Genomic DNA, 11671 nt, shown 5'->3' on the forward strand with positions numbered 1-11671 from the left:
AGGCAATTGGGGTTAAGTGACTTGCCCAGGGTTACATAGCTAGTAAGTGTTAAGTGTCTGAGGCTGGGTTTGAACTCGGGTCCTCCTGAATCCAGGGCCGTTACTCTATCCACTGTGCCACCTAGCTGCCCCATGACTTCTTTTTAAATGTATTTATTTTGAATTTATGGAATAAAGCAAGCATTTTCATAGTCTGGAACAAAACAAGCATTTTCAAGTATTCCATAGTTCATTTCCAAATATTTCCATTGTATGATTTTTTTCCCCTTATTTTTGTTTTTTTTTTTGCAGGGCAATGAGGGTTATGTGACTTGCCCAGGGTCACACAGCTAGTAAGTATCAAGTGTCTGAGGCCGGATTTGAACTCAGGTACTCCTGAATCCAGGGCTGGTGCTTTATCCACTGTGCCACCTAGCTGCCCCCATAGTATGATTTTTGTAAAAAAAAAATGAAATAATTGCTGAAATCCCATCCAATTCAGATATTCTGAGGCTGAGTCCATTGGCACAACTCCCATAAATTCTACCATACCTCTTTGTTCAACTATGACTGGGACAATATATTCATCTGCCTGCGAGATGTAGAGTAAAATAGGCAGTCCCTCCGATTTCCAGGGGAGATTGGAAATCTCGGGGCCCCTTTTAAACATGTAAATTCTCCTCTCCTGCCTCCAGAGGCACCACTGTGATATGGAGGTAGGAATCGAAGTTAGTATATTTGTGTGAATTATTAGTGTTTAGTACTAATATAGTGATACTTACAGTTAAGGGATTTGAGGGTAAAATGCAGAAATGGTATTTTTTTGGTATAGGGACATCTCCATGGAAGAAATCCATCTCCATGCCTCTGCACTGTCTCTCTCCTATGCTGAAATTCATTGTCTCCTCACCACTACCTAAAATTGTTGCTTTTTTTCCTTTAAGAGGCAATTCAAGTATCTCCTATATGATACCCTTTCTGATTGCCCCCACAACTACTAGTACCCTCCCTCTATCCCATAGTACATTGTTTTTAGTTACTTTGTATTTATTCACTCTGATATACACACATACAAGTGTATATGTACATGTGTATGTGTTTATGTGTGCAGATATATATGCATATATATATATAATGTATGTACCATATGTGCATATGTTTGTGTGTGTATATGTCTATGTGAAGCTATAGATATATATACATGTGTGTATATGTATGTATAGTCTCCCCGATCAGAACGTTAGCTTCTTGTGAATAGGGATTGTTTTATTCTTTGTACTTGTATCATTTGTCTTACAGGTGCTTTATCCCTTGATTGATTCTGCCTGTGCAGACCAGCATCTGCTCTTCTATTGAGAGGCTTAGAGAGTTGGGAGGGAAGGCACTGAGATACTAAATGACTTTGCCAGTGGATTTAGGAAGTAGGATGTGAATCCAGCTACTTTAGGCCTCCACTTCACCATAGCACCGTACCTGTTTTACTTCTAGCGTTCTGTCAAGGTTCAATAACCAGCTGGATCCCAACCAGTGTGAAGAATGAATCCTGTGAAGTAGTCACATTATTTGAATTCCTATTACATATTTCTATTGGACTAGAACCAATCACCATTTTTACATAATTATGACTTCAAATAGTGTGAATTCAAATACATGCAACCACTTCAGGGGGTTCATTATTTGCACTGAGTCAAGGTTTTCCTACTAAGCACATAATTAAGAAAAATGAGAAGCAAATATGAACCTACCGTGTTTTATTTGAGGTTCATTTTTATTGTATGCTCTTTTCTCAAAATATTTCTCATACCTGGAATAATAGACAGTATTTAGAGTGGGAGTCAGGAGACCTCGGCTGTAATTTGAACTTCTGTCCCTAATGCACTGTGTGACCTTGGCCAAGGCACTAACCCTTCCTGGGTTTTCTTAACTGTAAAATAACATCACAGCATTTGGAACTAGAGGATCTTAGATCATAGACATCATCTTTATAAACCTCATAACATTATATAAATAGGAGGACCTCAGAGACCTTATTTATAAGTTCAAGCCCTTTATTTTACAGATAAGGAAACTGAGGCCCACAAAAGGTTAAATAATTTGCCCAAGATCACACAGGCAGCAAGTGTCAGAGACTGGATTTGAATGCAAGGCTTCTGATCCTAGTTTGTTGTTGTTGTTTAATAATTTTCAATCATGTCTGACTCTTTGTGACCCCTTTTGGGACTTTTTGGGCAAAGATACTGGAGTGGTTTTCCATTTCCTTCTCCATATCATTTTACAGATGAAAAAACTGAAGCAAATAGACTTAAATGACTTGCACAGAGTGACACAGCTAGTAAGTGTCTGAGACCAGATTTGAACTCAGGTCCTCTTCTCTCTAAGCTGGCACTCTATTTTCTGTGCCATATAGCTGCCCCTCTGATTTTAGTGCCAATGCTCTTTCCACTATACTAGATTGCTATTATTTTAAATATTTGGAGACTGAGGCCCCGAGGTATTGTCACACAGGTAGAGAATAACAGAAGGATTTGGACTACATGAGATTCTCTTAGAGTTTCAACATTATACGGTTCTTTAACAAAGTACATTACAAAGTAATGTTATTGTTCTATGGTCTAATTTTATAATAATTTCCTTTAATTTAGTTATGTCACCAATGACTTTGGAGATAATATATTCTTTGTGATCTTAGATCCTTTATATTATTTTGAGGGAAGAAAAGGGAGTTTAGTGAAAAGACATTATTCCTTAAACAATAAATATATAATCATACATATTCTATGCATGCACACAGTATGCAACCATAAAGAATTAAGACTGATTTTTCACTCATGGACTATGGGGATGTCAAGCCATTTCATAGTCATATAATACACACAAACATAAATTTGTCCACAGGCACATATACTCGACTGTTATCTTTAATTAGATTATAACCTCCACAGGTGCAGAGATCACATCTTTCCTGGTTTTTTGTTTATCCTTCCAGCATCTGGGAGCACCCCAATGCCTTCCATACAGCAAGCATTCAAAATGTTCATTCACTCAGTGTTGACTTACCAAACTATAGTAACATGACAACCAAAGGCCTAAAAATTAGATATCATGCCTCTGGTTGCTCTATTTATTTGACTCTCTGACTTGGCCAGGAAAAGTCATTTTAAACAATTAGAAATGATGGGTCTCCTCACAGATATATGTCCTGTATCAGAGCATAAAGTGCTTTTGTTGGAACAGAATTTTCATTCTCCTGGGAACTCTCCTTGGTTCAGCATCACTTCTTTAAGATCATTTCTCAAAGCTGTTTCATTGTTAAAGCTTTGTTCAATGTGGATTTGCAAAGATACGTAATGATTTGGCATTTAAAAGCTAGCATCTTCACATTAACAGTCTAGCTTGATACTAGCTCATTGCTTTTCTTATTCAGAGAGAGCATAAACACATTGTCACAATAATGGCTGCTGATTACCTTCTCCTGAAGAAGCCTCCAGGTGTTGGAGTTTGAGTCCAGTGTCTAATCGCTGAGGTTTTGAGTAAAGAAATAAGTAGCAAAGGACACAGACGCTGATAACAAAGGCAAGTAAAACAAGGGCAGCAATTCCCAGTCCAATCAAGGCACCGATGCTGGGGGAGGAGAGGAAACAATCCTATCACATGTACTGGATTGGAACAGACAGAAAACATCTGATCTGAATACCAGAAGGGCTGATGTGCCACATCATATCATATATCATATATCATATATCATACATCACACATCACACATCATATATCATATATCATGTAATGCCATGCCATACTGTACCATTCCATACCATATCATCTTATATCTTGTATCTTGTATCTTGTATCTTATATCTTAACTTATCTAGGAACATGTTTTTCCCCCAGGAGAGAAACCCTAGAGAATGCAAGCTTCTTGAGAGCAGTCCCTACTTCTCCTTATGTCCTTTGTATCCCCACTGCCCAACACAATGCTTGGCATACAGCATGTCTTTAATTGATCTCCATAATACCTTTTCCCGAATCTAGTGCTTCCAGATTGATATTCCTTGCCTGGTCTAATGTGTTCCATAAATTCTACAGTGAAGTCCCTGGGAATATATTCCCCACGGCTGGTAATTTGTTTTAGAAATCAGAAGAGGATAGTTAGAGAAGTACCAATCCAACCTATCCCCGGGCCTGTGATTCCAATGATATACAAGATGCTCAGAGAAGAATGTCCTCTACCAGTGCAGATTGGCATAGTGTAAGAAATCCAGGCTCTGGAATCAGAGGACCTAGGTTCAAATTCTAGCTCCAGTGCTTACATACCGGTTTGACTGGCTCAACAAGTCACTTGCTAAGCCTCAGTTTCTTCATCTGTAAAATGGGGGAGGATTTGGCTGGATGGTTCCCAAGGTACCTTGCAACTCTAGATTTATACTTTTACATTCTTAGAGAGTAGTCTGGGGCCCTAACAGCTTAAGAAACTTGCTTAGGTTCACATGTGTCAGAGGTAGGATTTGAACACAGGTCTTTCTGACTTTTAGGTCACTTCTCTAGTGATTGTGCCAAGTTGTCACAGTGAAAGAATATGAACAGGAAAAAACTTGTTTGGGATTTTTTTCTGTGAAAATGAGGTGCTTGCTGACTACCTGAGGCAAATATCAACATGAGGATTTCCTTTGGGAGGTAAAATAAGCAAGATAATTCTAGGCATGATACAATGGAAAGAGAGCCTTCTTTGAAATCAAAGGACTTGAGTATGAAGTCCACTTCTTCTGCTCACTCCCTGTCTGATCTCGGGCAAGTCATTTAACCTCTATGGTACTCAGTCCCCTCATCTTTAAGGTGAGGGGGTTGAAGTGATCATGGTAGGGTCATTGATGCCTTCTAAGATCCATTTCAGCTCTAAATTTACGATCTTGTGGTCTTAAAAGTAAGGTGCCTGCTTTCCAAAGATAGTTTCTTACTTTGGCCTCACTGGACACTGAAAAAGCTATTATTTTGAAGGAAGAAAAGAAGGAGAAAAGATCTAGGTGAAACAAAGAGAGAATTGAAGAAGTTAAATTCAAGAATCTTATTTAGCCTAATTTCCCACTTCTGGTTTGGAAAGGCATAACATGACCCCTGGAATCAGGCACAAAAGAACTTTTCCTCAAAAGATCACTCATGTATAGAACTTTAAGAAAAAGAAATTCCCTGATTCTAGTTTGCTACATGTTTTTGTTGTTCAGTTTGACTTTTCATGACCCAATTTGGGGATTTTTTGGCAAAGATCCTGAAGTTCTTTGCCATTTCCTTCTCCAGCTCAATTTACAGATGAGGATACTGAGGCAAACAGAGTGATGTGACTTGTCCAAGGTCCCATAGCTAGTAAATGTCTTGGTCCTTATTTGAGCTCAGAAAATCTTCCTGACTCTAGGCCTGGTGCTCTGTGCACTGTGCCACCTAGCTGCCCAATTTGTTGCACACTAAATTGTAATAACATGCTATATGGTTATCCAAGGTGCCACAGCCCCATATTTTTATCATCAGCCATTTGGGAAATAATACTTGCTTTGGTAGAAATGAAAAGTATGGGGTAGCTAGGTGGTGCAGTGGATAGAGCACTGGCCCTGGATTCAGGAGGACCTGAGTTCAAATCCAACCTCAGACACTTGACACTTACTAGCTGTGTGACCCTGGGCAAGTCACTTAACCCCAATTGCCTCACCAAAAAAAAAAAAAAGTAAAAAAAAAATAGACAAACAGAAAGGAAAAGTAGTTAAATGGGAAGAGCACTGGCTCTAGAATATGGAAGACCTGAGGTCACATCCCACCTCTGGTTCTTTCTAGCTGCATAACCTGGGATATCACAAGCTCTCTGGATCCCTCATTTGTAAAACAAGATGGTTGGATTAGATGGCCTCTGAAGTCCCTTCCAGGTCCATATCTATGATCATGAACTTAGGTTCTTTATATTTTAAGTGGAAAAGGTGAGTTGGAAGAAAAGATATAGGATTTTAAAAGAGAAAAATGAACATATATATACACACACATACACATCTGTAACCTCCTCCTGAATAGGGATTGCTTCATTCACTGTATTAGGTGGTAGTGTGAATAAAGCAGTGGGTCAACAAGACTTGAGTTCAAATCTAACCTCAGACACTAGCTAGCTGTGTGACTCTAGGCAAGTCATTTAAACCAATTTGCTTCAATTTCTTCATCTGTAAAAATGGAGATAATAATAGCCTCCTCCCCAGTTTGTTGCGAGGATCATATGAGATGAGAATTGTAAAGTGCTTAGCACAGTGCCTGGCATGGAATTTGTGTTATATAAACATTAGCTATTATTATTATTATTATTATTACAATTCCCATCTAGTTCAGTGCCTGGTATACAATAAGTACTTAATAAATGTTTGCTGATTGATTGATTAATCATGATCCAGGAGTAAGAATATGCCCAATTACTAGCTGGTGACTGATCCAAAAGTAGTAACTTTGTCCTGAAAATGAATGGAAAATTACCCCACAATTTTCTTACTGCGACAATGGTCATCTGCAAGTTCCTAGTGGGCCATAGCAGTACTTACTGCTCTCCAGAAAGTCACTTGACCCAAATTCCTTAGTCTATTATCCCTCAGCTTAGATGTCAATCAGTTCTAGACCTATGTGAGGCAGTGACTAATTTCATTTTCAGTGTAAATATTTCTTCCTAGATTAGGGTGTTCTGATCACAGTATCTTTCTTTCTTTCTTTCTCTCCCTCTCTCTTTCTTCCTTCCTTCCTTTCTTTTTTTAGTGAGGCAATTGGGGTTAAGTGACTTGCCCAGGGTCACACAGATAGTAAGTGTTAAGTGTCTGAGGCCGGATTTGAACCCAGGTACTCCTGACTCCAGGGCCGGTGCTCTATCCACTGCGCCACCTAGCTGCTCTCACAGTATCTTTTAATGTTTAGTGCTATTCTTGTGTTTGGGAGTACTTCCAGGCACATTTATCTACCCAAAAGTTCTGCTGTTAGCTGTCATCTCCAAGGTCAGAAAGTCTGGGAAAGTTACTTTGGACAGTGCCCAACCCAGCACACACAGACATTGAAATGATATCTGATAAATGCATAGTCATGACAGATAGACTAAATAGTGGGGAAAGCTACCTAAAAATGAGAACTAGATATGAAAAAGTATTAAAAATCATGCGGGACCTTCAAAAACTAGATTAGGTGTTCTGGAGGGAGAATATTTCTTTCTACATTTGATCATGAACTGTGGCTATTATACATAAAGATTTCTGAAATATCCCAGCCATATGTTTTTCCTGGTGTCATATTTCTTCCTTCTGGCATTACCTTGTCATCATCCTGTTCAGTGATGGGTGCAAAGGCATTATCTTTTTGGGATTCTGATGGGCTAGCAGGGCAGCTAGGTGGTACAGAGGATAGAGCACCAAGCCTGGAGTAAGGAAGATCTGAGTTCAAATTTGGCCTTAGATCCTTATTAGTTGCTGTGAACCTGGGCAAGTCTCTTAACCCTGTTTGCCTGAGTTTCCTCATCTATGAAATGAGCAGGTAAAGGAAATAGCACACTACTCCAGTATCTCTGCCAAGAAAACCCCAAATGGGATCACAAAGAGTCAAACATGACTGAAACAACTTAGCAATGATGAGCTACCAAGTGACCACATAGGTTTCTTAAGATATCCAATTTAACAGGTACTTACTGAATTCCTACCCCATGCTCAGCACTGTGCAATAAGTAGTATCTCTACATGCTAGAAACAGTGAAAATTCTGATCAACAAGTTTTAAGTGCCTACTACGTGCCAAGCACAGGAAATAACAAGAACGAAGGATGAAAAACTCACTATTTGCAGTGAGCTTACATTCTACTTGAAGAAATAATGAGCACATATATACAGCACAAATATAAAGTGAATGAATACAAATATATACAAAGTGGTTAAATAAAAGATAGTTTGGGAGAGAGGGCACTAGTTTTAGGGGGTCAGGAAAGGCTTCACCCAGAAGAGGGTGCATGACATGCAGTTTAAAGAAAGAGAGTTATTAAAGAAAGAAGGATCAGGAACAGGCCATGCAAAGGCAAGGAGGCAGGAGATATGGGCAGGTAGTAGAGCAGTGCCGTGTAGTAACATCCCACTCCCCTTCTCTCATTATGAAGGAGGGTCTGATCTGGGGTCATGCAAGGAAAATCTGAGGTGAAGCCACCATCCACAGAACTTCAGTGACCTGGCCCACCCAACATCCTCACTTGCCTCAAGGAATATCAGAAGACCAGAGCCAAAAGGAACCTTCTACCCCTCATTCCACAGATGGGAAAACTGATCCCCAGAGAGCTTAAGTGATTTCTCCAAGGTCACACAGAATAGCAGAGCCAAGATTTAAACCCAAGTCTTCTGACCCTGAATCCAGCACTCCTTCCACTGCACCACCTTGTAGGGACAGCTGCCCTTTTCTTACAGCACTAGGAGAATCCAAATATAGGTGACTCCTGAAATAATTTTCCCAAGTCAAACCTAACTTCATAATGAGATGAAAACTCCAGGTTTACTAACTAGAACCTATGGATGGATCAATTTTGCCTTTTCCTAAAGAGACCAATGTGACAGAAATATTCTGCTAGATAGGTTCTGCTGCATATTTATCTGTACTAGGGGATGTTATGGTAGCTATCCATTGACTTCCACATTTTATAATGAACAATTTCTGTGTGATACTTGGGAACTTCTTGGAGACCCCAGGGGCCAAAATAAAAATTTCTGTTATATCCAATGTAGGAACAGCAAACTTTCTATTTGAAACTTTGCCATCATTACTCAGAGTTCTTAGTGCAGTGGAACAGCCTAGTGAACCAGTCATCTAAGTGCCAAGTAATATGGTGCCCGCTGTACCAGGCAAAGCAAAATTGTTCTGAAGAAATCCATTAAATTTAATCCTAAATCATCATACAGTCTGATTTATTGCCAAAAAAGCAGTACCTTGTGAGCTTGAACTTAATCAGAGAGAATATTCCCTTTCCAAAATGAATAATAACATTAAATATAAAAATGCAATGTGTTGGGTTTTTTTTTTACTGATAGAAGTACCATTTATCCACTTACTGTTGATTTGGGTGGTATTGCCTCCCAAATCATGTAAGGTAGCTGAGAGCAGGGTTCCCAACCAGGTTGAGACAATCTAAGGGGATACAAAGGATGCTTTTCTTTCCCACAAACCCTGAGGAATATGCATTTTCCCAAATGAATAAATTGTCATATGCCACTAAATGTAAAAGCTCTTTAAAGAAGAAAAACACTTTATAAATAATAGTGATGATCATATTTCAGTTGTACTTCTTTTAATGGAAATGAGAAAGAAGCAAAATTCTGCCTGAGGACAGATCACTTGTCCACAATAGGTAAGGCGCATTATGTAAGTCTAAAACAGAATTGGAAAATAGGTTGAAGTGGTGCACAAACTTTCTGCATAATAGTATCCACTTTATCATAATAATGATGATGATGATGTCTAAAAGGACTGAACAAAATAATAAGCCACTGTTGAACTAATCGAAGGGAAGATGTCAGAACATCTGAAAAAAGACTGAAGGGAGGGAAGGAGAAAGGAGAGAGGGATAGGGATGGAAGGAAGAAAGGAGAGAGAGAAAGATAGAAGGAAAAAGGGGGAAGGATAGAAGGATGGAAAGAAAGGAGGGGGAAGGAAGGGGGAAGAAATGAAAGGAAGGAAGGAGGGGCAAAAGGGGAAAAGGAGAGAAGGAAGAGAGGGAAGAAATGAGGGAAAGAGGGGGCAAAAGAACCAAGGATAGAAAAAAAAAAAAGAAATGAGCATCTGAAGAGGTTCTTGACTTAAAAGAGTGAAATAAAATAGCAAAGCAGTTTGTATAATTAATCAGCAAATAACTTATTAGTGCCTCACCACCTTTTCCAATTTTAGATATCAATTGATTCTGCCTTATGATGAATATTCTTCTGAATCCCCTGGGTGAAAATGGAGAGTAATTGCTCTCTGGGTTAAGGAGTTCAAATTCAGGGGGCTTTCTCTGCCCCTCAAATGGACCTGATTCATGTTACCCCCTACTTTGCAGTGGTTAGAAGCAAACCTGGAAAGGAGATGTAGGGAAGTGTGCCTATTCTTGTGCCCTCAATATTCTCAACTTAAAACATAGGTAAAATGGTTCTTTATCAGGGCAAATACTCATCCCTTTCTTTCTCTAACAGGACATGATTCTCCAGAACTTGAACTCTTCACTTTGCCTATGTCCCAGAAGAAAAAAATTCGTTTTCTCCTAGTTCATTAAGGGGATACTGGGGCGAGGAGGGGTTGTCTCTAAGCCTTACTGGGCAATGAGAGGATGCAAATAGGGAAGGGATAGAAAAAGTGGAGAGCGTGAGGAAGGGGAGAGAAGGGAAGAAGATGCGTATGGGAATGGGATGGGAAGAGGATCAGAATGGGGGAAGAGATCAGGATGCATAGGGGGAACGGAACGAGAAGGGAAATAGGGATTTTGATGCTATGGGGATGTCGATAGGGGTTGGCTGTGGAATTGGGGGCTGTTCGCTCTGAAATCCAAGACTAATATTTCCAAAACCGGAGAATTCTCTCTAGGTGTGCACATAAAGCAGCCTGCTTCTTCCCATTAGCTTCCACAGGTGGCTGTGTCTCTTTGAATTTGGGGCTAGGGAAAAGGAGCAGAGGGGGTGAACGCTTGGGTCCCTTGTGGAGGGGGACCGCAGATCTCGCTACAATCCGCTGTCCCAGCCACTTCCATCCCCTCTTTCCCCTCTCCCTCTGTTCCCAAGCCCTCACCTGAGGCTCCACATGTAGCTGTACTTGTAGGGGAAGTAGCTGCCGGGCTCGCCGCAGCAGTACTTGAGGTCGGCGAAGCCGCAGCAGTACATGAGGGTGGCCCCCTCTCCATGTCTGGGACACTGGAAGGTCTCCACGAAGGTGTGATTGAGGCTGTAGTAGCCAGAACAGACTTGGCTGGCTTCGATCATCTCCAGTGCAAGCAGAGACACCGAAAGGCTCCCGGTTCTGGACTGTGTACTCTCCAAGCCTGTGCCCAGGTCCACCTCAGCCCTCTCTCCTGCTCTCTGTTCCTCCCAATCCTGCCACCCCCTGTAGCCGAATCGCCTCTTCTGGTTAGGGCTTTGGCAGCTTACGCGGCTAGTCTCCTTCCTGCCCCTACTGCTCCTTCTGCTGCCTTTCTCCATATGGAGCTTAACTCTAGCGTCTCTCTCTGGCTTCTGGACCATCTTTTATCTATCTATCTATCTATCTATCTATCTATCTATCTATCTATCTATCTATCTATCTATCTATCTATCTATCTATCCATTTACTTATTTATTAATTTATTTGTTCATTCATTTATTCATTTTCTTTACATATTAATGTAACTATTTGTTCGTTCAATTCATTCATTCGTTTATTCATTTATCTGTTTTTTATTTATTTGTCTGACCATTCATTCATAAATTCATTTATTTTGATCTGCCAGGCTCATCCTTGAAATACTCTGCTTCAATCTTGCTGTTTCTCTCCTCCCTGCTCTTTCCTTCTCTCCCCATTTTACTCTCCAAAGTGGTCTTTGGGATGCTAGAAAAGACTTAGCAATCTAAACATATAGGACAATGGCACTATGTGTTCTGGACTGATGGAAATTCTGGGGACAATGGAAGGGCTTGGATATCTGTTGACTCTATCTCTGTTCA

General features: G+C 40.2%; 1 protein-coding gene across 1 annotated transcript in view; it reads right to left on the reverse strand.

Moving 5' to 3' along the window:
* Positions 1 to 11132, reverse strand: part of SHISAL2B (shisa like 2B) — a 29922-nt gene extending 18790 nt beyond the window's left edge. The window contains exons 1-2 of the mRNA XM_043977078.1: positions 10764 to 11132; positions 3446 to 3600 (exon numbers count right to left, since the gene is read on the reverse strand). Of these exons, the coding sequence (XP_043833013.1) occupies positions 3446 to 3600; positions 10764 to 10954 (346 nt within the window). The 5' untranslated portion in view covers positions 10955 to 11132. The remainder of the gene's footprint in view (positions 1 to 3445; positions 3601 to 10763) is intronic.
* Positions 11133 to 11671: the final 539 nt, after the last annotated feature.

The sequence above is a fragment of the Dromiciops gliroides genome, chromosome 1 (assembly GCF_019393635.1).
Source record: "Dromiciops gliroides isolate mDroGli1 chromosome 1, mDroGli1.pri, whole genome shotgun sequence".
Classification (NCBI taxonomy): Eukaryota; Metazoa; Chordata; class Mammalia; order Microbiotheria; family Microbiotheriidae; genus Dromiciops; species Dromiciops gliroides.